The sequence below is a fragment of the Schistocerca cancellata genome, chromosome 9 (genome assembly GCF_023864275.1).
Source record: "Schistocerca cancellata isolate TAMUIC-IGC-003103 chromosome 9, iqSchCanc2.1, whole genome shotgun sequence".
In the NCBI taxonomy this organism is placed as follows: Eukaryota; Metazoa; Arthropoda; class Insecta; order Orthoptera; family Acrididae; genus Schistocerca; species Schistocerca cancellata.
Genome location: NC_064634.1, coordinates 4,617,663 through 4,644,353, shown reverse-complemented (window position 1 = coordinate 4,644,353; position 26,691 = coordinate 4,617,663). Strand labels below are relative to the sequence as shown.

The 26,691-nt window shown below is 40.1% G+C and overlaps 1 protein-coding gene across 4 annotated transcripts in view; it reads left to right on the top strand.

The window, feature by feature from the left end:
• The window catches only part of LOC126101629 (myrosinase 1-like), a 521,409-nt gene that overhangs the window by 481,111 nt on the left and 13,607 nt on the right, over window positions 1-26,691 (top strand). For all 4 annotated transcript variants that reach the window (XM_049912315.1, XM_049912313.1, XM_049912312.1 and 1 more), the window contains exons 9-10: window positions 4,325-4,473; window positions 20,786-20,920. In XM_049912315.1, the coding sequence (XP_049768272.1) occupies window positions 4,325-4,473; window positions 20,786-20,920 (284 nt within the window). The remainder of the gene's footprint in view (window positions 1-4,324; window positions 4,474-20,785; window positions 20,921-26,691) is intronic.

Sequence of the window (26,691 nt, the reverse complement as noted above, 5' to 3'; positions counted from 1 at the left end):
CTTTATTTCTGCTAATCAGCTGATCGTTCATTGACTTGTCCCTATCAGCATACAGATACCTAACAATTTCCAGCTTCTCGAGCAGCTGCAGCTTTTTCTCCTTCTGGGCAAGGTGCAATGTTCTCAAGGTTTCCAGTGTGGGAGATTCGTGTCCACATGGCTTAAGATGCTCAGAAAACATGGAATTCTGTTTAGCCTGGTCTTTCTTAGTTGGCCTGTCCTCACTGAACCTAGTCCAAAACATTCTGTCAGTCTGGACTGTATATGAACTTCACAATCATTACACCCTCATTTGTATATGCCTGACCTTGTATATGTATCTTTATAGAGGCTTTCATTGTGAATATAATTCTGTTGAGTGTATGGGTTACATATCCAGTTACTTTTACATCCCTTTTCCACGTTATATGGCTTTATGACTGATGCTCCCCCACCCCCCCATGAACCTTGCCGTTGGTGGGGAGGCTCGTGTGCCTCAGCGACACAGATAGTCATACCGTAGGTGCAACCACAACAGAGGGGTATCTGTTGAGAGGCCAGACAAACATGTGGTTCCTGAAGAGGGGCTGCAGTCTTTTCAGTAGTTGCAGGGGCAACTGTCTGGATGATTGACTGATCTGGTTTTGTAACACCAATCAAAACGGCCTTGCCGTGCTGGTACTGCGAACGGCTGAAAGCAAGGGAAAACTACCCATAGCCATAATTTTTCCTGAGGGGATGCATTTAATATATTGTTTAAATGATGATGGTGTCCTCTCGGGTAAAATATTTCAGAGGTAAAATAGTCCCCCATTTGGATCTCTGGTCGGGGGCTACTCAGGAGGATGTTGTTATCAGGAGAAAGAAAACTGTCGTTCTACAGCTTGGGGTGTGGAATGTCAGATTCCTTATTCAGGCAGGTAGATAAGAAAATTTAAAAAGGGGAAATGGATAGGTTAAAGTTAGATATAGTGGGAATTAGTGAAGTTCGGTGGCAGGAGGAACAAGGTGAATGCAGGGTTATAAATACAAAATCAAATAGGGGTAATGCAGGAGTAGGTTTAATAATGAATAAAAGAATAGGATTGCAAGTAAGCTACTACAAACAGCATAGTAAACGCATTATTGTGGCCAAGATAGATACAAAGCCCTTGCTTACCACAGTAGTACAAGTTTATCTGCCAACTAGCTCTGCAGATGATGAAGAGATCGAATGAAATGTATGATGAGATAAAAGAAATTATTCATACAGTGAAGGGAGATGAAAATTTAATGGTGATGGGTGACTGGAACCAAATAGAAAAGAAAGAGAAGGAAACATAGTAAGCGAATATGGAATGGGGGTAAAGAATGAAAGAGGAAGCCACCTGGTAGAATTTTGCACAGAACATCACTTAATCATAGATAACACTTGGTTCAAGAATCGTGAAAGAAGGTTGTATACATGGAAGAACCCTGGAGATACTAAAAGGTATCAGATAGATTATATAATGGTAAGACAGAGATTTAGGAACCAGGTTTCAAATTGCAAGACATTTCCAGGGGCAGATGTGGACTCTGACCACAGTCTGTTGGTTCTGAACTGTAGATTAAAACCGAAGAAACTGCAAAAAGGTGGGAATTTAAGGAGATGGGACCTGGATAAACTGAAAGAACCAGAGGTTGTACAGGGTTTCAGGGAGAGCATAAGGGAACAATTGACAGGAATGGGGGAAAGAAATACAGTAGAAGCAGAATAGGTAGCTTTGAGGGATGAAATAGTGAAGGCAGCAGAGGATCAAATAGGTAAAAAGACGAGGGCTAGTAGAAACCCTTGGATAACAGAAGAAATATTGAATTTAATTGGTGAAAGGAAAAAACATAAAATGCAGTCAATGAAGCAGGCAAAAAGGAATACAAATGTCTCAAAAATGAGATTAACAGGAAGTGCAAAATGGCTAAGCAGGGATGGCTAGAGGACAAGTGTATGGACGTGGAGGCTTATCTCACTAGGGGTAAGATAGATACTGCCTACAGGAAAATTAAAGAGACCTTTGGAGAAAAGAGAACCACTTCCATGAATATCAAGAGCTCAGATGGGAACCCAGTTCTAAGCAAAGAAGGGAAAGCAGAAAGGTGGAAGGAGTATATAGAGGGTCTATACAAGGGCGATGATCTTGAGGACAGTATTATGGATATGGAAGAGGAGGTAGATGAAGATGAAATGGGAGATATGATACTGTGTGAAGAGTTTGACAGAGCATGAAAGACCTAAGTCAAAACAAGGCCCTGGGAGTAGACAACATTCCATTAGAACTACTGATATCCTTGGGAGAGCCATCCCTGACAAAACTCTACCATCTGGTGAGCAAGATGTATGATACAGGTGAAATACCCTCAGACTTCAAGAAGAATATAATAATTCCAGTCCCAAAGAAAGCAGATATTGACAGATGTGAAAATTACCGAACTATCAGTTTAATAAGCAGTGGCTACAAAATACTAACGCGAATTCTTTACAGATGAATGGAAAAACTGGTACAAGCTGACCTCAGGGGATATGAGTTTGGATTCCGTAGAAATGTTGGAAATCATGAGGCAATACTGACCCTGCAACTTATCCTAGAAAATAGATTAAGGAAAGGGAAACCTACATTTCTAGCATTTGTAGACTTAGAGAAAGCTTTTGACAATGTTGATTGGAATACTTTCTTTCAAATTTTGAAGGTGGCAGGGGTAAAATACAGGGAGCGAAAGGCTATTTACAATTTGTACAGAAACCAGATGGCGGTTATAAGAGTTGGGGGGGGGGGGGGGGGCATGAAAGGGAAGCAGTGGTTGGGAAGGGAGTGAGACAGGGTTGTAACCTATCCCCGATATTACTCAATCTGTATATTGAGCAAGCAGTAAAGGAAACAAAAGGAAAATTTGGAATAGGAATTAAAATCCATGGAGAAGATATAAAAACTTTGAGGTTCGCCAGTAACACTGTAATTCTGTCAGAGACAGCGAAGGAACTGGAAGATCAGCTGAACGTACCGGACAGTGTCTTGAAAGGAGGATATAAGATGAACATCAACAAAAGCAAAACGAGGATAATGGAATGTAGTCAAATTAAATCAGGTGATGCTGAGGGAATTAGATTAGGAAATGAGACACTTAAAGTAGTGAATGGGTTTGCTATTTGGGGAGCAAAACAACTGATGATGGTTGAAGTAGAGAAGATATAAAATGTAGACTGGCAATGGCAAGGAAAGTGTTTCTGAAGAAGAAAAATTTCTTAACATCGAGTATAGATTTAAACGTCAGGAAGTCGTTTCTGAAGGTATTTGTACGGTGTGTAGCCATGTATGGAAGTGAAACGTGGACGGTAAATAGTTTAGACAAGAAGAAAATAGAAACTTTCAATATGTGGTGCTACAGAATAATGCTAAAGATTAGATGAGTAGATTACATAACTAATGAGGAGGTACTGAATAGACTTGGGAAGAAGAGGAGCGAGGAGCTTGTGGCACAACCTGACTAGGAGGAGGGATCGGTTGGTAGGACATGTTCTGAGACATTGAGGGATCACCAATTTAGTATTGGAGGGCAGCGTGGAGGGTAAAAATCATAGAGGGAGGCCAAGAGATGAATACACTAAGCAGATTCAGAAGGATGTAGGCTGCAGTAGGTACTGGGAGATGAAGAAACTTGTGCAGGATAGAGTAGCATGGAGAGCTGCATCAAGCCAGTCTCAGGACTGAAGACCACAACAACAATGAGTGATGGGTTATTTATCCAACTACATTTACATGAGTTTCTATTACTTTTAGTTCATTTTACTTGCAAAGGTGTACAAGATAGAGTCATAAAAGGTAACTTTGGAGTTTAGTTTCCCCTTGGCTATTTACATTTCATGTCAATTTTGGTAGAATGTTATACAACTTGTGATTAGAGGTGATGTGTACAAACCAGATTAAGTGGATAAATGAGATAATAAGATAATACCTGGGCTGAAAAATGAACTTTAAGTTTTATTTGTCAGTGAAAGGGAAAAAAAATATCTGATTAGATTATTCACTCACACATGCATTCATTCTGTGGATCAGGAAAGAGTATGTTTCAGACCACCTACACAACTGTTATTATGCTTTAACAACAGAAACTAGATGTTACACAAATACAAATAAAGGAGCCAGCTCAGAATCTAATTTCTGTTTGCGTGTGCATTACACACATGATCTCAAGAAAGTGTTTACATATCTGCGGGATAACAACTATATTTTTATGGCACTTTGTATTTTGGATTAACCAATATAAAACATGTTTAAAATGTTCCTCTTAAATATCAATAGTGTTTATTCCAGTTTAATCTTGTTTTCAGGTACAGCAGATTTCTTTGCATACAATCATTACACAACACGATATGCTGCTTCAGGCACGGAAGGAGAAATTCCATCTCTTCAACGAGATTCAGGAGTTATTAGAAGCTTTGATCCAAAATGGCCTTCATCTGCATCATCCTGGCTTAAGGTAAAATGTTTTACTGTTAAAATATCTGAAATTGAAGAATTACTCAAATGACTGTGATTAACGAATTTTTTAAAAAAATGTTTACTTTCGTATTTTGTGTCCAATAAAGATATAGTTTTGTAGGTAGTTATTGGCATGTTCTGTGGATCATAACTGTTACCTCTTACCAGTGCTTGATTTGTAAAAGAAAGGATTCCTTCAGGGCTGAGCTTTTTGAAATTTAGACATGTTAAAATATTTCAGTAAATCCATATGTGGATGACAAACTGCAACCATGTTTTAAATTAGTGATGTATCTGGTGATAAATATGTAACCAGTTGCTTTTTTACAATTTATTCAACCATGAACTGCACTGGCTGAAAAACATATACGTGGTTGAATAAATCATAAAAAAGCAACTAGTTGCATGTTTATTTCCAGATAAATTGCCAATCATAAAACATTGTTGTAACACTTTTTTTTTTTGTCAAAGGTACCAGTATGGTGTACCGCCACAAACCAAGCACTGCCTCTCACTGTGAGTCAGTTTTTTTACTATTATGGTATATATTTTCAGCAGGAAATATGGCAACATGCTGATCATTTAATGATTTATTGAGGTTTCTTCATGCATACAGTGATTTATACTTAGCTATGTTCTCCTCCTCTCTCCATCTTAAATCACATAAGAGAGTAAATGTATTGCAAGGCTACTGTTGGTGCACCCAACTGTTTAAAGAGCTGTCTACAAACATTCTAGAGTGGATGGCACATGCAATTCTTATTACGTGCTTCTGTGCAACAAATATTTCTTTCCTCAGTGATAAATTTCCTCAGAGTATGATGCCACATAAGTGTAGAAAAATTCGAAAAAATAAGTCAACTTTTTTTTATATTTTTGTCTTCAACATATGATATTATCTGTAATGCAGAAGCTGCAGATCTTAGATGTTTAAAAAGATCTGTAGCATGTGACACACAGTTCAGATTCTTATTAATGTAAACACCCTAGCCTGTAGAATATTCTGTATTTTTTTACTGGTTCACCCTCATACATTATCTGAAGGCTGTGATCAGGCTTTTTGCAACACTCAGTTGTATATAATAACAACAACATGAAAAGGATAGGTTGCTACTCTCCACATAGAGGAGCACCGAGTCGCAGACAGGTACAGTGGAAAAGATTGCTAATCATTCAGGCTTTTGGACCAAGACATCCTTCTTCTGAAACAGAAAACACACACACACACACACACACACACACACACACACACACACACACACACCACCACCACCACCACCACCACCACCACCATCAGTGTCTTCAGGCACTGGGGTCTGACTGCAGACTGCAACTGAGTGTTACGTGAGTAGCAGTCTGCTGGGAGGGGGGTGGGTGTATGATGGGTTGAAAGGGGGTAAGGAAGAGGCATGAGGAGGGCAGGGGCAGGTATAGCTGTTTAGGGGTGGGGAAAGATGATGTGCTGCCTGTGGGAGAGTGCAGGGATGTGGTGGAGACAGGATGGGCTGTTAGAGTAGAGTCGGGAGGCCGTGCTGTGGATGTAGGGAAGAGCGAGAGGGGAGAGGAGGGAAGTAGAGAATGGGAAAAGACCAGTATGTTTGTCTGAGGGTTATAGGCATGTGTAGTGCTGGAGTGGGAGCAGGGAGGTGGACAGGTAGGAAGAGGGCAGGGACAAGCGAAGATTGAGGCCTGTGGGATTATGGGAACAAGTGATCTATTGTAGGGACAGTTCCCACCTGCACCATTCATAAAGCTGGTGTTGGTAGGAAGAATCCAGATGGCACAGGTTGTGAAGCAGTCACTGAGGTGAAGCACCTCATGTTAGTTAGTTACGTGTTCCATTGATCAATAGTACGGAAAACCATTATGATATGGAACGTGTCAAATGCACAAGAAATGCGCACAGGAAACAAGGGTTCTTTATTTATTTATTTTTTTTTCTTTTACATTATAGTGTTATACCTAAATATTTCTATTATCTATCCCATTCCCTTAAATGGCACAAAATGCATATATTATATCTCCAGATTTATTTACTCATATTCAAGAATTCATCTATGGTATAGAAGGAGTTGTCAAGGAGGTATGATTTCAATTTGTTTTTGAAACTATTACTGCTGTCTGTCAGACATTTTATTTCATCTGGTAATTTATCAAAAAGTTTCATCGTACAAGGAGGTAGTCAAGAGTCACCTTTGTAGGAACTTGAGTATGGACAGGTGTGATAAGATACAACACAAACCCATACATTAGAGTTCACTACCTTATTTACACAATGTCCTAACGTGACACAGGTTGGGTCCAGACCACACTGGCAGAGAGTATCTACTCAGTACCATTCTATAGTCAGAGATGTGTTGGAGGGTTTCACTGGTTGAGACGCCACACATTTGATAGCTGACCTATAATTTGACAAAGCATTATTTGTGGTGTTTGCATGTGGTATTTGCAAATAAAAGTGAACATCCGTAGTAGATACAAGAGTATGTCATTTTGCCCAATAACTTTCATGAAATGACATTGTGTAATCTTTCTAATACTACATTGTAACAATCATATAAGGTGTAACATAGTTTTCTTTCCTGGATCACTGTGAAGTTAATAGTTTTAATGTTAACTTATGCTTCAGAGAATGTACCCACAGTGGAATATTTCCCTTATGGTAGGACATCTTCCACTATATATCATGCAGTATTTGTTTACAGATGTTTAATACATAATAGATTTATCTACAAAGGTTAATCTATAAAATATATACAGCTTATAATTCCTTCAGTGAACTCAGACACTTATTTACAACAAGAAATTTAAATTTTGTTTATATGGATCCCCAGTATGTGCACTTACAGATTCTGACACTGTCCCACTGACATATGGATTGTGATGTCAGTCTTTTAATTCTGTTCTCTGACTGAAATCATTGTACTTATTTCTTTATTTCTTGTGCTGTGATTATGTTCATCAGAACATTTGGGTGCACTGGCCTGAAAGCTTAAAAAAGTTGTGTATGTAGTGAGATATTTGCTTTTGAGAAGAGTATCATGAAAGTTCTCCCTGTACCCCAGACCATGCATTGGCCTAACAGCTCTTTTGTAGCACCAGTGTTCTGTTTAAGTGCAGTGGCTCTCTCTCCCTCTTAGCTCTCTCCCATAACTTACTTGTATTAACCAGTGTCATGTGTGTTTCATTATAATGTATAAATGGGAACATTGTCCTGTACTATACCATTTTCAGCTTTATATCACATACAATTTTGGACAATTGGCTAAGTGACTAGACTTCAGTGATTATTTTCCTGCATACAAAGTTGACATGGATTCCTACTGAAGACTGGCATACAAGTGCAGACCAAGAAATTTACAATCTTCATTGTCTCTGTATGAAATTCCACAAATATTTCCTACATGACTGTGGCATGAGTTGCTTGCTTTGAACTCCAGTAACTGTGATTTTGTCATACTGAGTTTTAGACCATGGTTATGAAAACATTTAGCCATTTCTGTTGTCACCTATGTTGAAAATACATTGTATCCTCCTCATTATCACCATAAAACAGCAGATTAGTGTCATCAGTATAAGTAATTATATGGGAATCAGCAGGTTGTAAAATATTATTTACACACACAAGAAAAAGAAATGGTCCTCATATTGAGCTCTGTAGCACCCTATGTATTACTTTTAATTGTTGACTGAATGTTGATATTTATCACCCAATTCTAATTATCTATATTTGTGCATTGTTTATGGAATTTTAGGTACATAGACAATTATTTGTGAAACCACCAATATGATTTACACTTTCAAACAACATTGGAAAAAATTACAAACTATACCAACTGGTGATATTTTATTGTTTAAGGCTTGCAATATTTGATGAGTAGTCATATAAATTGAATTCTCATTTGAGAAATTGTAATTTTGAAAAAAAAAATGCATTTTCAAGTTTTGAAGTTAATTCATTTGGCTTGATTATAATACTTGCATCATCAGCAAGGTGAACTATTTCTGTTTCTTGAACCTATAATGTAATATCATAACAAGAACAAGAGCAGACCCTGCCTCAGTTCCTGTACTACACCTGTACTAGTGGTGGTAGTAACAGTAATAGTAGTAATAGTAGCAGTAGTAGTTGTTGTTGTTGTTTTATTCATCCATAAATCACTTTTCAGTGATATTGGACAAGTCTTGCTGCTACAATTTAAGAATTAGAAAAATAACGCAATTCATATATACAGCGTTTACATACTTACAGGTCTAGTTTGACAAAGATGGGGCAGGTAGATGGCCATGGCCTTGTAGTAGGAACCATCCCAGTTTGCTTGAAGTAATTTAGGAAAACCACAGAAAACCTAAATCATGGTGGCTGGATGGAGGCTGGAGCCTGCATCTTCCTAAATATGAGGCCAGTCTGTTTAAAACAGTGCCACCTGATTCAGTTTCTCTCTAATGTACAGTACTGTTTTGGAAAGATGTTATTTAATAATGTAAAAGGCTAGTGCTACATTGTTCATTCATTCCTCACTCTCAGTCATGGCACATACTACACACAGTATATGCACATTGTTTCATAATGTTACTCTACACACACTACGTGTTGATGTTAGGACCATAGTAATGAAGTCTGGTTTCCATTTTATGTACCACAACTTCCCATTTGCTACACTGAAGAACTGTGTCAGCATCCCTATATAACAACTGAGATGTTGAACCCAGAAAGAGGATAACGTATTACTATTATATGAGGCATGTTTTTTAAGTAAGTTCCATTTGAACATAAGTACACAACGAAAGGTTATTTCAGAAAAGTGAATTTATTTTCAGAAAGTACATACTTCACTCTATTTTTTGACATAGTTGCCAAGTTTGTTGAAATGCATATCATACCTCTCAACCAATTTTAAAGTACCCTCTTCATAAAAACTTGCCACCTGCTCTGATAACCAAGAGTTCACTGCCATTTTCACGTCGTCGTCATCACTGTAACAGCTGCCAATGAGGTGTTGTTTGAGGTGGAGGAGCAGATGGTAATCACTGAGTGCAAGATCAGGACTGTAGGGTGGGTGGACTAAAACTTCCCAGTCAAAACTGTCCAATAAATCACAGGTTTGACGTGCAGTGTGAGGTCTTGCATTGTGATGGAGAAGGACAATTCCCTTTGTCAGCATGCTGCATCTTTTGTTTTGAACTGCTCTGCATAAATTTCTCAAGGTTTGGCAGTATGCTTCTGCATTGATAGTGGTTTCGCAGTGCATGAAGTCGGCCAACAAAACATCATGCCTATCCCAAAACACCGACACCATGATTTTGCACTGAGAAAGAGTCTGTTTGGCCTTCACCTTTACAGGTGAGTGTATGTGTCTCCATTCTATGCTCCATTCCTGTTCGATTCTGGCGTGATATGCGAAACCCATGTTTTGTCTCCAGTTATGATCTGACTGAAGAAGCTGTCACCTTTTTGTGATAACGAGTCAAGAACTTCATTGCACACCCAAATCTTTGGTTTTTGTGGTCCTCTGTTAGGAGTTCTGGAACCCAATGGGAGCGCAGTTTCCTAAACTTCAGGTGTTCAGAAACAGTGTTGTAAAGCACTGATCTCAACATGTCCAGAAATACATTTGAGAGATGTGTTACTGTGGAGCATCTGTTCTCATGAGTCCTCACTTCAACTGATGCCACCAAATCGTCTGTAATCAAAGAAGGGGAACTGCCATGGTGCTCATCATGGACGTTGTCAAGGCCATCTGAATTCTCATACCCACTTACGCACTTTGCATTCACTCATAACAGTATCACCATACACTTCGCAAATCTGTTGAAAAATTTCTGCAGCACACAGGTTCCTTGCTGACAAAAACCGTATCACTGAGTGAACCTCCCATGCAGCGGGTGAGTTGATAGTCTTAAACATCTTGAAATCACAGAACAGAAGTGTACAGGTTAGCTACAGAGCTGAAACTGAGCACAGTTGTTCCCGAGGCATGTTTGTACACGATTCACATGCTTGTTGTGGTATGTACATGAACTGCTAGTGTCTACAGCAAAATGAACCTGAGAGGCCTGAGAGTTAATTTTTCCAGAAAAGAAAAAAAAAGGAAAAACCATAGTGTGAAAGTCTCATATGAAATAATAGACATTTTACTATCTTTAAACAATGAAAAATACAGAATGGAATCCAAAGACATATCTGAGGTGGAAAACAGCTACTCCAAATAGCTCATAGTGGTTGTGTAGAACCGCACCAGTTTTGATCTTACTATGCAGGTGCTGCAAGTACTGAGATGGTTCATGGTCCTCAGTGTCCTCATGTGTTAGAACCTTATGGAGGCATTCTTCTTGTGAAGATAATACCCTTCTCATTAACTCTGCCTTGAGCCAGTTGTATGAATAGCTTTCAGGCAGCCCAATAATTATGTCCCACACCGCCGGCCGCGGTGGTCTAACGGTTCTGGCGCTGCAGTCCGGAACCGCGGGACTGCTACGGTCGCAGGTTCGAATCCTGCCTCGGGCATGGGTGTGTGTGATGTCCTTAGGTTAGTTAGGTTTAAGTAGTTCTAAGTTCTAGGGGACTTATGACCTAAGATGTTGAGTCCCATAGTGCTCAGAGCCATTTGAACCATTTTTATGTCCCACACCTCGACAGCATACTAGTGGTGAAGCTGATTTATGACCAATGCAAACTTTGTAGCATTGGCACTTATGCCTGAGTTGGTGAAGACAGTTTTGTCTTGCACAAAACAGAGGAATGTATTGTGAAGCTAGAAGGGCAGCAGTCACACTGCAAGTCTTGACACGGTGAGGTTGGTTGCTGTCGGGCTTTCTGTCATCTCACAAATTTTCCTTGGTAGTATCACATCAAATTCGAGTGTTATGCAGGCATATCATGTTTGGGTCACTACTTTGGCTGCTGAGCTGTGATCTTGCTCATCCAGCTGTTAATCCCACGTAGCATTGTAATTAAATTGCACGAACAATGTCTTGGTTCTGTAGCAACAACTTTATTCACTAGTCAAAATTAGATAATATACACTCCTGGAAATTGAAATAAGAACACCGTGAATTCATTGTCCCAGGAAGGGGAAACTTTATTGACACATTCCTGGGGTCAGATACATCACATGATCACACTGACAGAACCACAGGCACATAGATACAGGCAACAGAGCATGCACAATGTCGGCACTAGTACAGTGTATATCCACCTTTCGCAGCAATGCAGGCTGCTATTCTCCCATGGAGACGATCGTAGAGATGCTGGATGTAGTCCTGTGGAACGGCTTGCCATGCCATTTCCACCTGGCGCCTCAGTTGGACCAGCGTTCGTGCTGGACGTGCAGACCGCGTGAGACGACGCTTCATCCAGTCCCAAACATGCTCAATGGGGGACAGATCCGGAGATCTTGCTGGCCAGGGTAGTTGACTTACACCTTCTAGAGCACGTTGGGTGGCACGGGATACATGCGGACGTGCATTGTCCTGTTGGAACAGCAAGTTCCCTTGCCGGTCTAGGAATGGTAGAACGATGGGTTCGATGACGGTTTGGATGTACCGTGCACTATTCAGTGTCCCCTCGACAATCACCAGTGGTGTACGGCCAGTGTAGGAGATCGCTCCCCACACCATGATGCCGGGTGTTGGCCCTGTGTGCCTCGGTCATATGCAGTCCTGATTGTGGCGCTCACCTGCACGGCGCCAAACACGCATACGACCATCATTGGCACCAAGGCAGAAGCGACTCTCATCGCTGAAGATGACACGTCTCCATTCGTCCCTCCATTCATGCCTGTCGCGACACCACTGGAGGCAGGCTGCACGATGTTGGGGCGTGAGCGGAAGACGGCCTAACGGTGTGCGGGACCGTAGCCCAGCTTCATGGAGACGGTTGCGAATGGTCCTCGCCGATACCCCAGGAGCAACAGTGTCCCCAATTTGCTGGGAAGTGGCGGTGCGGTCCCCTACGGCACTGCATAGGATCCTACGGTCTTGGCGTGCATCCGTGCGTCACTGCGGTCCGGTCCCAGGTCGACGAGCATGTGCACCTTCCGCCGACCACTGGCGACAACATCGATGTACTGTGGAGACCTCACGCCCCACGTGTTGAGCAATTCGGCGGTACGTCCACCCGGCCTCCCGCATGCCCACTATACGCCCTCGCTCAAAGTCCGTCAACTGCACATACGGTTCACGCCCACGCTGTCGCGGCATGCTACCAGTGTTAAAGACTGCGATGCAGCTCCGTATGCCACGGCAAACTGGCTGACACTGACGGCGGCGGTGCACAAATGCTGCGCAGCTAGCGCCATTCGACGGCCAACACCGCGGTTCCTGGTGTGTCCGCTGTGCCGTGCGTGTGATCATTGCTTGTACAGCCCTCTCGCAGTGTCCGGAGCAAGTATGGTGGGTCTGACACACCGGTGTCAATGTGTTCTTTTTTCCATTTCCAGGAGTGTAGCAGGGTTCTCTGAGCAGCTCTAAGAATAAACAGAAACATAGAGCATATAACAGAAACACAATGCCCCTTCTGGCTAGTGATAGAACTATTTTAGGACAGCGCAAAGTCTGTAAACACACATAAACCACACTGCACAAACACACTGACAGCTGAGGTTGCTACAGAATTGTTTTATTCATTTTATCTTATTTACACGTCAAGTTCCATAGGACCAAATTGAGGAGCAAATCTCCAAGGTCATTGGACGTGTCAGTACATGAAATTACAACATAAAAGTAATAACAGATAAAAATAAATGTTCATGAACCAGAAAAAAGTCAGTCCATAAGTTTAAGTAAACGCTATCAGCAATACAATAAGAATCAGCTTAATTTTTCAAGGAACTCCTCAACAGGATAGAAGGAGTGACCCATGAGGAAACTTTTCTGTTTTGATTTGAAAGTGCATGGATTACTGCTAAGATTTTTGAATTTGAGTGGCAGCTTATTGAAAATGGATGCAGCAGTATACTGCATATCTTTTTGCACAAGAGTTAAGGAAGTCCTATCCAAATGCAGGTTTGATTTCTGCCGAGTATTAACCAAGTGAAAGCTGCTTATTCTTGGGAATAAACTAATACTGGTAACAAGAAATGACAATAAGAAATATACATATTGGGAGGCCAATGTCAAAATACCAAGACTCGTGAACAGAGGTTGACAAGAGGTTCGTGAACTCACACCACTTATTGCCCGAACCTCCCGTTTCTGAGCCAAAAATATCCTTGTAGAATGGGAAGAGTTATCCCAAAATATAATACCATATGACATAAGTGAATGAAAATAAGAAAAGTAGACTAATATTCGTGTCGAAGTATCACTCACTTTTGATACTGTTCGAATAGTAAAAATGGCAGTATTAAGTCTTTGAACAAGATCCTGAATGTGGGCTTTCCACGACAGCTTAGTATCTATCTGAACACCTAGAAATTTGAACTGTTCAGTTTCACTAATCATATGTCCATTCTGTGAAATCAAAACGTCAGGTTTTGTTGAATTGTGTGTTAGAAACTGTAAAAACCGAGTCTTACTGTGATTTAACGTTAGTTTATTTTCTACAAGCCATGACCTGAGATCATGTACTGCACTATTTGAGACTGAGTCAATGTTGCACACAACATCCTTTACTACCAAGCTAGTGTCATCAGCAAACAGAAATATTTTAGAGTTACCGTAATACTAGAGGGCATATCATTTATATAAATAAGGAACAGGAGCGGCCCCAACACTGACCCCTGGGGCACCCCCCACTTGACAGTACCCCACTCATATTCCACATCACAGCTGTTTTCAACATTGTGAATAATGACCTTTTGCTGCCTGTTGCTAAAGTAAGAGGTGAACCAATTGTGAGCTACTCCCCGTATTCCGTAATGGTCCAACTTCTGGAGCAATATTTTGTGATCAACACAATCAAATGCCTTAGTTAAATCAAAAAATACGTGAAGCGTTCAATACTTTTTGTTTAGCGCATCCAGTACCTCACAGAGAAAAGAGATTATAGCATTTTCAGTTGTTAAACGACTTCTAAAGCTCAACTGTACATTTAATAGCAAATCGTATGATATAAAATGATCAATTATCCTTACATATGCAGCCTTTTCAATAATTTTTGCAAACACTGATGGCATAGAAATAGGTCTAAAATTATCTACATTATCCCTTTCTCCCTTTTTATAAAGTGGCTTTACTACTGAGTGCTTTAATCACTCAGGAAACTAACCATTCCTAAAGGAAAAATTACAAATATGGCTAAATACAGGGCTAACATGTGCAGCACAGTACTTTAATATTCTGCTAGACACTCCATCATAACCATGAGAGTCCTTAGTCTTCAGTGATTTAGTTATTGACTCAATCTCCCTCTTGTCTGTATCACAGAGGAGTAGTTCCGACGTCAATCTCGGAAAGGAATTTGCCAAGAAATTTATATGATTTCCAGTAGAAACTAAATTTTTATTTAATTCACCAGCAATGCTCAGAAAATGATTGTTAATTACTGTACATATATCTGATTTATCAGTAACAGAGATATTTTTACTGCGAGCTGACTTTATATTGTCGACCTTGTGCTTCTGTCCAGACACTTCCTTCACAACTGACCATTTGGTTTTATTTTTATCCTGTGAATTAGCTATTCTATTTGCATACCACATACTCTTTGCTTTCCTAATAACATTTTAAGCACCTTACAATACTGTTTGTAATGGGCTATTGAACTTGATTGTGACTACTTCTAACATTTTTATATAATTCCTGCTTTGTTCTAGATGATATCCTTATCCCACTAGTCAGCCACCTGGACTGCCCATTACTGCTAGTACCCCATTTAGAATGTTCTAATGGAAAGCAACTCTTAAAGAGCATGAGAAATGTGTTATGGAAAGCATTGTATTTATCATCTAAATTATCAGCACTATAAACATCCTGCCACTCTTGTTCCTTGACAAGTTTTAAAAAACTCTCTATTGCTGTTGGATTAACTTTCCTACATAGTTTGTAATTAAATATGACATTGGTTTGAGTACAAAAGTCTTTTAGTGATAAAATTTGTGCATCATGGTCTGAAAGGCCATTCACACTTTTCTACATCTACATCTATATCCATACTCTGCAAGCCACCTGACTGTGGGGAACTGTATCGAATGCCTTGCGGAAGTGAAGAAACACAGCATCTACCTGTGAACCCGTGTCAATGGCCCTCTGAGTCTCGTGGACAAATAGCGCGAACTGGGTTTCACACGACCGTCTTTTTAGAAACCCATGCTGATTCCTACAGAGTAGATTTCTAGTCTCCAGAAAAGACATTATACTCAAACATAATACGTGTTCCAAAATTCTACAACTTTTACTAACAGAATGCCCATCTAGTAATGAAGAATGAATAAAAATATTGTCTATGACTGTGCTACTGTTCCCCCGCACCCTAGTTGGAAAAAACACAGTTTGCATCAGATCATATGAATTTAGGAGATCTACCAACATCCTTTTTCTTGGACAATCATATACAAAATTAATATTGAAGTCAACACATATAACTACTTTCTGGTACTTCCTACAAATTGAATCAAGAACCCTCTCTAGCTTGAGCAGAAATGCTCTGAAGTTAGAGTTAGGGGACTGATAAACAACAACAATTAGAAGTTTAGTTTCACTAAATTCATCTAACGCTGCACAACTTTCAAATATCTGTTCAGTGCAGTGTCGTGATATGTCTATGGACTCAAATGGAATACTGTTTTTTATGTACAGAGCCACTCCCCCATCTCATAAGGAACTCCTTGAGAAACAGCCAGCTAATCTGTAGCCTGGTAAAGGAAGCCTCTGAATTATCAAATTATTTAAGTGGTGCCCTGATATACCAATAATTTCAGAGTCGACATCTATTAGCAGTTCACTGACTTTATCTCTACCTCTTATATTTTGATGAAATATGCTAATTCCTTCTCTACTTGGAAACATTACACACTCTAAGGTGGATCCTTAGTTAGAGTGACATCCTTTAAGCAGGTGTACCTATCAGCTGACTTCAATCTAAAAAAGGAGTAGCTCTAACACCAACTACTACAAGAATTTTTCCATGAGTGACACCACCACCACCACCACCCACTACACTGTCACCTATAAGCTTTGCCAGCCTCCCCTTCCCATACCTATTGAGGTGCAGGCCATGCCTAGTGAAACCCAATCTACTGATAGACCCAACTGGCACCACTGAGATGTGATCCATGCCCTCTGCCATCAGTACCCTCCCCATCCCCGTTTTCAAGAAGGGACGTCGAACAGATGTGCAGAACTATAGACCTATATCTCTAACGTCGATCAGTTGTAGAATTTTGGAACACGTATTGTGTTCGAGTATAATGACTTTTCTGGAGACTAGAAATCTACTCTGTAGGAATCAGCATGGGTTTAGAAAAAGACGGTCATGTGAAACCCAGCTCGCGCTATTCGTCCACGAGACTCAGAGGGCCAAAAGACACGGGTTCACAGGTAGATGCCGTGTTTCTTGACTTCCGCAAGGCGTTGGATACAGTTCCCCACAGTCGTTTAATGAACAAAGTAAGAGCATATGGACTATCAGACCAATTGTGTGATTGGATTGAGGAGTTCCTATATAACAGGACGCAGCATGTTATTCTCAATGGAGAGAAGTCTTCCGAAGTAAGAGTGATTTCAGGTGTGCCGCAGGGGAGTGTCATAGGACCATTGCTATTCACAATATACATAAATGACCTGGTGGATGACATCGGAAGTTCACTGAGGCTTTTTGCAGATGATGCTCTGGTGTATCGAGAGGTTGTAACAATGGAAAATTGTACTGAAATGCAGGAGGATCTGCAGCGAATTGACGCATGGTGCAGGGAATGGCAATTGAATCTCAATGTAGACAAGTGTAATGTGCTGCGAATACACAGAAAGATAGATCCTTTATCATTTAGCTACAAAATAACAGGTCAGCAACTGGAAGCAGTTAATACCATAAATTATCTGGGAGTACGCATTAGGAGTGATTTAAAATGGAATGATCATATAATGTTGATCGTCGGTAAAGCAGATCCCAGACTGAGATTCATTGGAAGAATCCTAAGGAAATGCAATCCGAAAACAAAGGAAGTAGGTTACAGTACGCTTGTTCGCCCACTGCTTGAATACTGCTCAGCAGTGTGGGATCCATACCAGATGGGGTTGATACAAGACATAGAGAAGATCCAACAGAGAGCAGCGTGCTTCGTTACAGGATCATTTAGTAAACGCGAAAGTGTTACGGAGATGATAGATAAACGTACGGGCTTTTGTCAAAGTTTCGAGAACATAACTTCACCGAAGAGTCAAGCAGTATATTGCTCCCTCCTACGTATATCTCACGAAGAGACCATGAGGATAAAATCAGAGAGATTAGAGCCCACACAGAGGCATACCGACAATCCTTCTTTCCACGAACAATACGAGACTGGAATAGTAGGGAGAACCGATAGAGGTACTGAAGGTACCCTCCACCACACACCGTCGGGTGGCTTGCGGTGTATGGATGTAGATGTTAAGGTGGCTAACAGCTGCATTAAGGTGAGGCCAATCATGACACTGAAACAGTTGCACGAAATGCACATTAGTGCCACCAGTTTGAGTAGTTATCTTCTACATCTACATCTACATCTATACTCCGCGAGCCACCTTACGGTGTGTGGCGGAGGGTACTTATTGTACCACTATCTGATCCCCCCTTCCCTGTTCCATTCACGAATTGTGCGTGGGAAGAACGACTGCTTGTAAGTCTCCGTATTTGCTCTAATTTCTCGGATCTTTTCGTTGTGATCATTACGCGAGATATATGTGGGCGGTAGTAATATGTTGCCCATCTCTTCCCGGAATGTGCTCTCTCGTAATTTCGATAATAAACCTCTCCGTATTGCGTAACGCCTTTCTTGAAGTGTCCGCCACTGGAGCTTGTTCAGCATCTCCGTAACGCTCTCGCGCTGACTAAATGTCCCCATGACGAATCGCGCTGCTTTTCGCTGGATCATGTCTATCTCTTCTATTAATCCAACCTGGTAAGGGTCCCATACTGATGAGCAATACTCAAGAATCGGACGAACAAGCGTTTTGTAAGCTACTTCTTTCGTCGATGAGTCACATTTTCTTAGAATTCTTCCTATGAATCTCAACCTGGCGCCTGTTTTTCCCACTATTTGTTTTATGTGATCATTCCACTTCAGATCGCTCCGGATAGTAACTCCTAAGTATTTTACGGTCGTTACCGCTTCCAATGATTTACCACCTATGGCATAATCATACTGGAATGGATTTTTGCCCCTATGTATACGCATTATATTACATTTATCTACGTTTAGGGAAAGCTGCCAGCTGTCGCACCATGCATTAATCCTCTGCAGGTCTTCCTGGAGTACGTACGAGTCTTCTGATGTTGCTACTTTCTTGTAGACAACCGTGTCATCTGCAAATAGCCTCACGGAGCTACCGATGTTGTCAACTAAGTCATTTATGTATATTGTAAACAATAAAGGTCCTATCACGCTTCCTTGCGGTACTCCCGAAATTACCTCTACATCTGCAGATTTTGAACCGTTAAGAATGACATGTTGAGTTCTTTCTTCTAGGAAATCCTGAATCCAATCACAAACCTGGTCCGATATTCCGTAAGCTCGTATTTTTTTCACTAAACGTAAGTGCGGAACCGTATCAAATGCCTTCCTGAAGTCCAGGAATACGGCATCAATCTGCTCGCCAGTGTCTACGGCACTGTGAATTTCTTGGGCAAATAGGGCGAGCTGAGTTTCACATGATCTCTGTTTGCGGAATCCATGTTGGTTATGATGAAGGAGATTTGTATTATCTAAGAACGTCATAATACGAGAACACAAAACATGTTCCATTATTCTACAACAGATTGACGTAAGCAAAATAGGCCTATAATTATTCGCATCTGATTTATGTCCCTTCTCGAAAATGGAAACGACTTGCGCTTTCTTCCAGTCGCTAGGTACTTTACGTTCTTCCAGCAATCTACGATAAATTGCTGATAGAAAGGGGGCAAGTTCTTTAGCATAATCACTGTAGAATCTTAAGGGTATCTCGTCTGGTCCAGATGCTTTTCCGCTACTAAGTGATAGTCACCACCGACATCATATTCCCCGTCCCTATCGAGATTGTTCCCTGTTCCACCCACTATCACAACCTGATCCTCCTTCGTAAAATTCTTACGTAACTCCCCTATGCTTTCAGTCACCTGAGCCAACCCTAAACTAGGCTTCACATTGCTAATGACCTGGTACTCACTCCCCAACACTTCCTGTAACTGCTCGCCCACACCTCAACCGTGGGAACCACCTAGCAGCAGAACCTTCTTTCTGCTAGACTTTGCAACTAAGCTAGGCCTCTTAATTGCTGAGGACTGCTGCAAGTTCCCTACATCTACAGCTACCTGAGGCTCCACATCATTATGATTTATCATGCAAAATGATCCATGGAATGTGAAACAAACAAACAAATAAACGAATTAACTAACTACCATGTCTCTTTATCAATTTTCAAAAGCAAAACATGTCCATTAGACATCATGTTTGTAATTTTCACCAGTTTCATGGACATAGATGTCTTTGCTTTGGAGACTATTGCAGTATTTTTTGTCCCTTTCTGCAGTAGTGTGGCACTGATGAAAATAAAGTATAGACCCATCTTGGTGAAAAGAAAGGAAAAGAAGAAATATGATTTGGTACACAAATACCTCAAGGAATATACTGATGCCTGGTCTTAAACCTTGCAAGAGTAGCCCAGAGGGAAAATATCAGGCTAGTTTCCAGTGAGCAAAATGAGGACATTGACAAACACTTTAGAAGACTGATGTTGTATTGCTTGAATACAGTTACTAATACAGCGTGATGATGAAGAATCCCAACGAAAAAATAAACTTGTTTGTTTATTATAAGTCTGAAAATGAATTGTTTGTTATGAAACAGACACTGGAACTGATGAACTGTCTTCTCATTGTATACTGATAGATAAAAGGTAAAACCATTTTGTCTCTGTGTAGTTACTTAGACAATGAAAGAAATGAACAGACAGTGTCACTTTAAGTGATCTGTTCAGCAAAGACATCAATAATTACTTAAAAAGAAAAAAAGAAAAAGAAAGGGCAGACAGAGCTCTGTCACAGTACATTATACTTGTATACTCTGAGAAATGTACAGCAGAGAACAGTTATTTCCAAACAGAAACTGAGTTTTTATATTAGTTGGGATAGTACCACAATTTTTACTGACAGTTAAATATGGTTCTTTATTGTTTGATTTTTTTTTTTTCAGGTTGTGCCCTGGGGTCTGAGGAAGATGCTGAACTGGATTAAGAAAGAATATGGCAATCTTCCAGTGCTGATAACAGAGAATGGGTTCTCAGACCATGGTGGTCTGCACGATAAAGCTCGCATCAATTACTTCGTTGTAAGTAAAGTTATTTGATATGCATAGGGTAAAATGTTGCATGCCCCTATGAGACACCATTCACAATATCTTTTGTGCTTAAGCTCTTGTTTTACTATTATGAACCTCATTTTTAACATTCAAATGTGCTCTCTGAATTTGCAAATAGTTTTCTCACTTCATGTCTTAGCCTGAAGTGTATCTTTTACTTTTATTATTATTATTATTATTACTGTTATTATTACTATTATCATGACTATACATTGTTGCCCCTAAGGCAATGACTGAACTTGAACATTACATGATTATTCAATTTTCCCCTTTTCTATCTTTTCTTCTTCTTTTTCTCTTCCCAAAATCTCTTCATTCTTTGACTGTGTTTGTGTTTCCTTTGTTCTGTCCATATTTTTCCTGATCTCTTCATTTCTTTTACTTCAAATTTTGTGTCCATAATTTTGTTTCTGAATTTGTCTCTTTCATCTATTATTTCTTCATTGATTCCTGCTTGTTTTAGGTCTTCTTCTATTTCATGAGACCAGTTGGTTTTTTTTGATTGAGCTGTTGACTACATCAAGAATCCTCTTTGTGAGTTATGTTGTTCATTCTGTGTATGTGCCCAAAGAATGTTACTCAACCTTTACTGATTATGTTTGTGAATCTGTCTGTATGTTTGTATAGTTCTTTGGTTGACCTTTTCATCCATATAACATCTCTATGTACTCCCCTAAAAATGTTTCGAAGGATTTTATGTTCTATCTTTCCTGTCTCTGTTGTGCCCAATGTACCAATTGTGGTCATTTCTGATGCATAGAAGGCTTCTGGTAGTACAACTGCATTGTAGTGCCTGTGTTTCACCCATCTTGAGATGCTTCTTTTATTGTAGTGCATCCATGAGTGTTTGCACACTTTCTGAAGTTTTTCTGTTCATTCTGTATTGGATGCCTTGTTTGATCCTCCTATTTCTTTGTATTCTCCAAGATACTTGAATTTTTCCACTCTGTTAACCAATGCATAACATGTGTGCATGACTTGTGTATTGTTGTTCTTTCTTTCCATATATTGTGCTTTGTTGCATGAGATCTGTAACCTTGTTTTAGCAGAGACTTCATGTAAATATTCAAGGGCTTCTTGTGCCTTTTCTCTGTTGCTGCTGAGTATTGCCAACTCATCTGCAAATTCTAGGCATTTTTTTATTGTCTTGTTTGCACGTATTCTTTGTAACTCAATTCCTTTTACATTTTCTTCCCACTGATTGATGATTTTGTCCAGCAATATGCTGAATAGAAGTGGTGAGAGACCATCTCCTTGTCTGACCCATGTATGTACCTCAGATAATTCTGAGGTTTCTCCCATAAATTTTATTTTGGATGTGGTGTCTGTGAGTGCCTCTTCTATCAGTTCCCTAGTTTTTCTGTCTATTCCATATTCTTCTAGTGTGTCAAAGAGAGTCTACCTGTCAATGGAGTCATACGCCTTCTTTTACCTTTGTAATTAACTGATATTTTTCTCATCTTACTCTTTGGTCACATGCAACCTGCATCCTCTCTGTACTATTTGTTTGAAGTGTTACCTTTCTCTGCTGGTATTAAGTAGCTCCTCAGTTTATTCTGTGACACAACTTCTGAGAAATGTATTTATTAATGAATGCTCTCTCTTATTTTTCAGTTTCTTTACTTACAGCCATAGGATTATGAGAGGAAAAATGCTCCTGTCAGAGCATGTAAAAGACTGTGACAGAAAAGTGGGAAACTAACTGCCTCAATCCTTTCCACCTTCCTCATCAAAAAATTTGGCACTCGAATATGTCCATGCCCTTTCAACACAGAACACTGTAAATCCTTTTACCCAGTCTCTCTTTATAGTTAATCTTTCATACTCAGCATCTACCTCTCACTGCCACTGTCTATACAGGGTGGTCCATTGATCATGACTGGGCAAAATATCTCACAAAATAAGTGCCAAACAGAAAAACTACAAAGATCGAAACTTGTCTAGCTTGAAGGGGGAAACCAGATGGCGCTATGGTTGGCCTGCTAGATGGCCCCCATAGGTCAAACGGATATCAACTGCATTTTTTAAAATAGGAATCCCCATTTTTTATTACATATTCGTGTAGTACGTAAAGAAATAAATTTTTTTAGTTGGACCACTTTTTTTGCTTTTTGGTAGATGGTATTGTAATAGTCACAAACATATGGGTCACAATTTTAAACAAACAGTTGGTAACAGGTAGGTTTTTTAAATTAAAATACAGAACGTAGGTATGTTTGAACATTTTATTTTGGTTGTTCCAATGTGATACATGTACCTTTGTGAATTTATCATTTCTGAGAAAGTATGCTGTTACAGCGTGATTACCTGTAAATACCACATTAATGCAATAAATGCTCAATATGATATCTGTCAACCTCAATGCATTTGGCAATATGTGTAACAACATTCCTCTCAACAGCGAGTAGTTTGCCTTCTGTAATGTTTGCACATGCATTGACAATGTGCTGACACATGTTGTCAGGTGTTGTCGGTGGATCACAGTTGCAAATATCCTTCAACTTTCCCCACAGCAAGAAATCCGGGGACGTCAGATCCGGTGAACGTGCGGGCCATGGTAGGTGCTTCGACGACCAATCCACCTGTCATGAAATATGCTATTCAATACCGCTTCAACTGCATACAAGCTATGTGCCACACATCCACCATGTTGGAAGTACATCACCATTCTGTCATACAGTGAAACATCTTGTAGTAACATCGGTAGAACATTACGTAGGAAATTAGCATACATTGTACCATTTAGATTGCCATCGATAAAATGGGGGCCAATTATCCTTCCTCCCATAATGCCACACCATACATTAACCTGCCAAGGTCGCTGATGTTCCACTTGTGCAGCCATCGTGGATTTTCCTTTGACCAATAGTGCATATTATGCCGGTTTACGTTACCGCTGCTGGTGAATGACGCTTCATTGCTAAATAGAACACATGCAAAAAATCTGTCATCATCTTGTAATTTCTCTTGTGCCCAGTGGCAGAACTGTACACAACACTCAAAGTTGTTGCCATTCAAGTCCTGGTGCATAGAAATATGGTATAGGTGCAATCGATGTTGATGTACCATTCTCAACACAGACGTTTTTGAGATTCCCGATTCTCATGCAATTTGTCTGCTACTGAAGTGTGGATTAGCCGCGACAGCAGCTAAAACACCTACATGGGCATCATCATTTGTTGCAGGTCGTGGTTGACGTTTCACATGTGGTTGAACACTTCCTGTCTACATAAATAATACGGCAAACGGTTCGGACACTTGGATGATGTCGTCCAGGATACCGAGCAGCACACATAGCACACACCCGTTGGGTATTTTTATCACAATAGCCATACATCAACACAATATCGACCTTTTCCGCAATTAGTAAATGGTCCATTTTAACAAGGGTAATGTATCACAAAGTAAATACCGTCTGCACTGGCAGAATGTTACGTGATACCACGTACTTATACGTTTGTGACTATTACAGCGCCATCTATCACAAAGCGAAAAATTTGATCCAACTAAAACATTTTATTTCTTTATGTACTACACGAATATGTAATAAAAAATGGGGGTTCCTATTTTAAAAAATGCAGTTGATATCCATTTGACCTATGGCAGTGCCATCTAGTGGGCCAACCATAGCACCATCTGGTTTCCCCCTTCAAGCTAGACAAGTTTCATTCTTTGTAGTTTTTTTTTGTTTGATGCTTATTTTGTGAGATATTTGGCCCGGTCACTATCAATGGACTACCCTGTATACATATCCCTCTCCAACTGTCTCCTTCTTCCCCTATTGATTTACAGTGCATCCCACTGCCAGTGCCCCCTCTCTTACTTAACACTGTCCCCTTTTGTCTCTTTTCCACTGACACTGTCTCCACCATACCTTGGCAGCTAAAAAATTCTAGGGGGGAGGGGAGAGTCCAACTTATTTTTTTCCCTTTACCTGCATATTTAAAATTTTGGTCTTAAGGGTACCCTCTCCTATACCTATATGTTAGAAGTTCACCAGTCTGGAAGGGCCCAGAACCCCGAAGTGTGTGTATTGTCCCCATTCATCTGTATTTTTCATTTTCACTGTCTCCTCACTCTTTTGCTCCCATTGTTTTTATCTCCATCCATCTTCCTTTGCTCTTTTACTGTCACTGTCTCTCACTGACCATCAATATCTCCTACCCCTTTGGTTCCCACTGCTATTATCTTCATCCATCTCCCTTTCTCTTTCACTGTCACTTTCTCTCATCCACTGGCACTGTCTCCTCTCTCTTCCACTGTCACTGTATCTCTACTACTCTCTTTCACTACAAAAAAGTAAGAATATGTTTGCATGCCAAAATTTTTGTCGAGGAACTGCGGCACCTGCTTCCCTATTTTTGTATGATAGTCTTTTAAAGAGGAACCTATTCACCTTTACTGTTCTATGACAGGACCATTTCTCTGCTGGTTTCCTTTTTTTCCTAGCTACAGTGGCGTGTGCTGCTTGTATAAAACAAATATATATGCAAATATTTTGTCACTGCAGTACCACTTTCAGCATATTTATGTAATCATGAAATGCACATTATACAGAGACAACACATCATGAAGTTTTATTAGTGGCAAGATGATGACTAAAAACATAGCTTGAAACTTTGTGATGACCTTAGAACTCTAAATGTGTTCACTGTGTAATTTCACTATGTAAGCTAAAACTCATTTATGCCTCAGACTGGGTATTACAAGCATATTTTATCTGCATAAGTACATTAACTTTGGACTTCTGATGTTGATAATGAGTAATGATATCAAAAAAATTTCAGGCTTCCTTGAGGACATAATGTTAAGAATATATTGTAAAACTATTTACAGTTTTCCATTACGGAAGTTGCTGTCCCTACAACTGGTACTTTTTGTACCCAAAAATCATGGTTTATTGAGGTCTTCTAAGAAAACCAGCAGTGAACATATGGTGCTTTGATAAGTCAAATTAGCTCCTCCCTAGATCACACCTAACACTAAAGAACTAATCATATGCTCAGTTTTCCTGGGCTGGAGGAAGAGTATAGTGTTTAAATTTTGATATGTAAATAGAAGGGGGATCACTGCTATCAACTGCTCAGCTGCAGCAGGAAATTAAGCAGAATCAGTGGCAATGAACGAAAATGCATACTGGATTGGAATTTGAATCCCAGATCCCCTTCTTATTAGGCAGTTGCGGTAACCATTCACACTGAAGAAAGTGGATCCATTTCCCAGCCAGTCTTATCAATTATTTAATGCACAGTGTCTGCTCCTTCGAAAGAACATACACCGTGCAAATACAGCAGCTGTGAAACACTATATGTGAACTGAAGGGGGATCACTGCTATGAGCTGCAATGGGACATTAAGCAGAATCAGCAGCACAAATATGTCCGACGTCCAGTGGGGATCTCTAAGCAACGAACAGGAGTATAATGGTCAGGGACTGTGGATAAGTGGTGCTTGATGGGAATGTGGATAGGCTGTGATGGCTGCCAAGATAGTCCACACAGTTGTGATAACACTGCATCCTGGATGGTACATTAATTACTGCACCTTCCTTGTAAGCAGGAGATCCCGGTTTGAATCCCAGCCTGGTACACATTTTCGTTTGTCATTGCTGGGACCCTTGCTGTTTATGTTGTGTATCAATGACCTTGCAGACAATATTAATAGTAAAACTGCCAGGTTTTTTGCGGATGATGCAGTTATCCATGATGATGTACTGTCTGAAAAAAGCTGGATAAATATTCA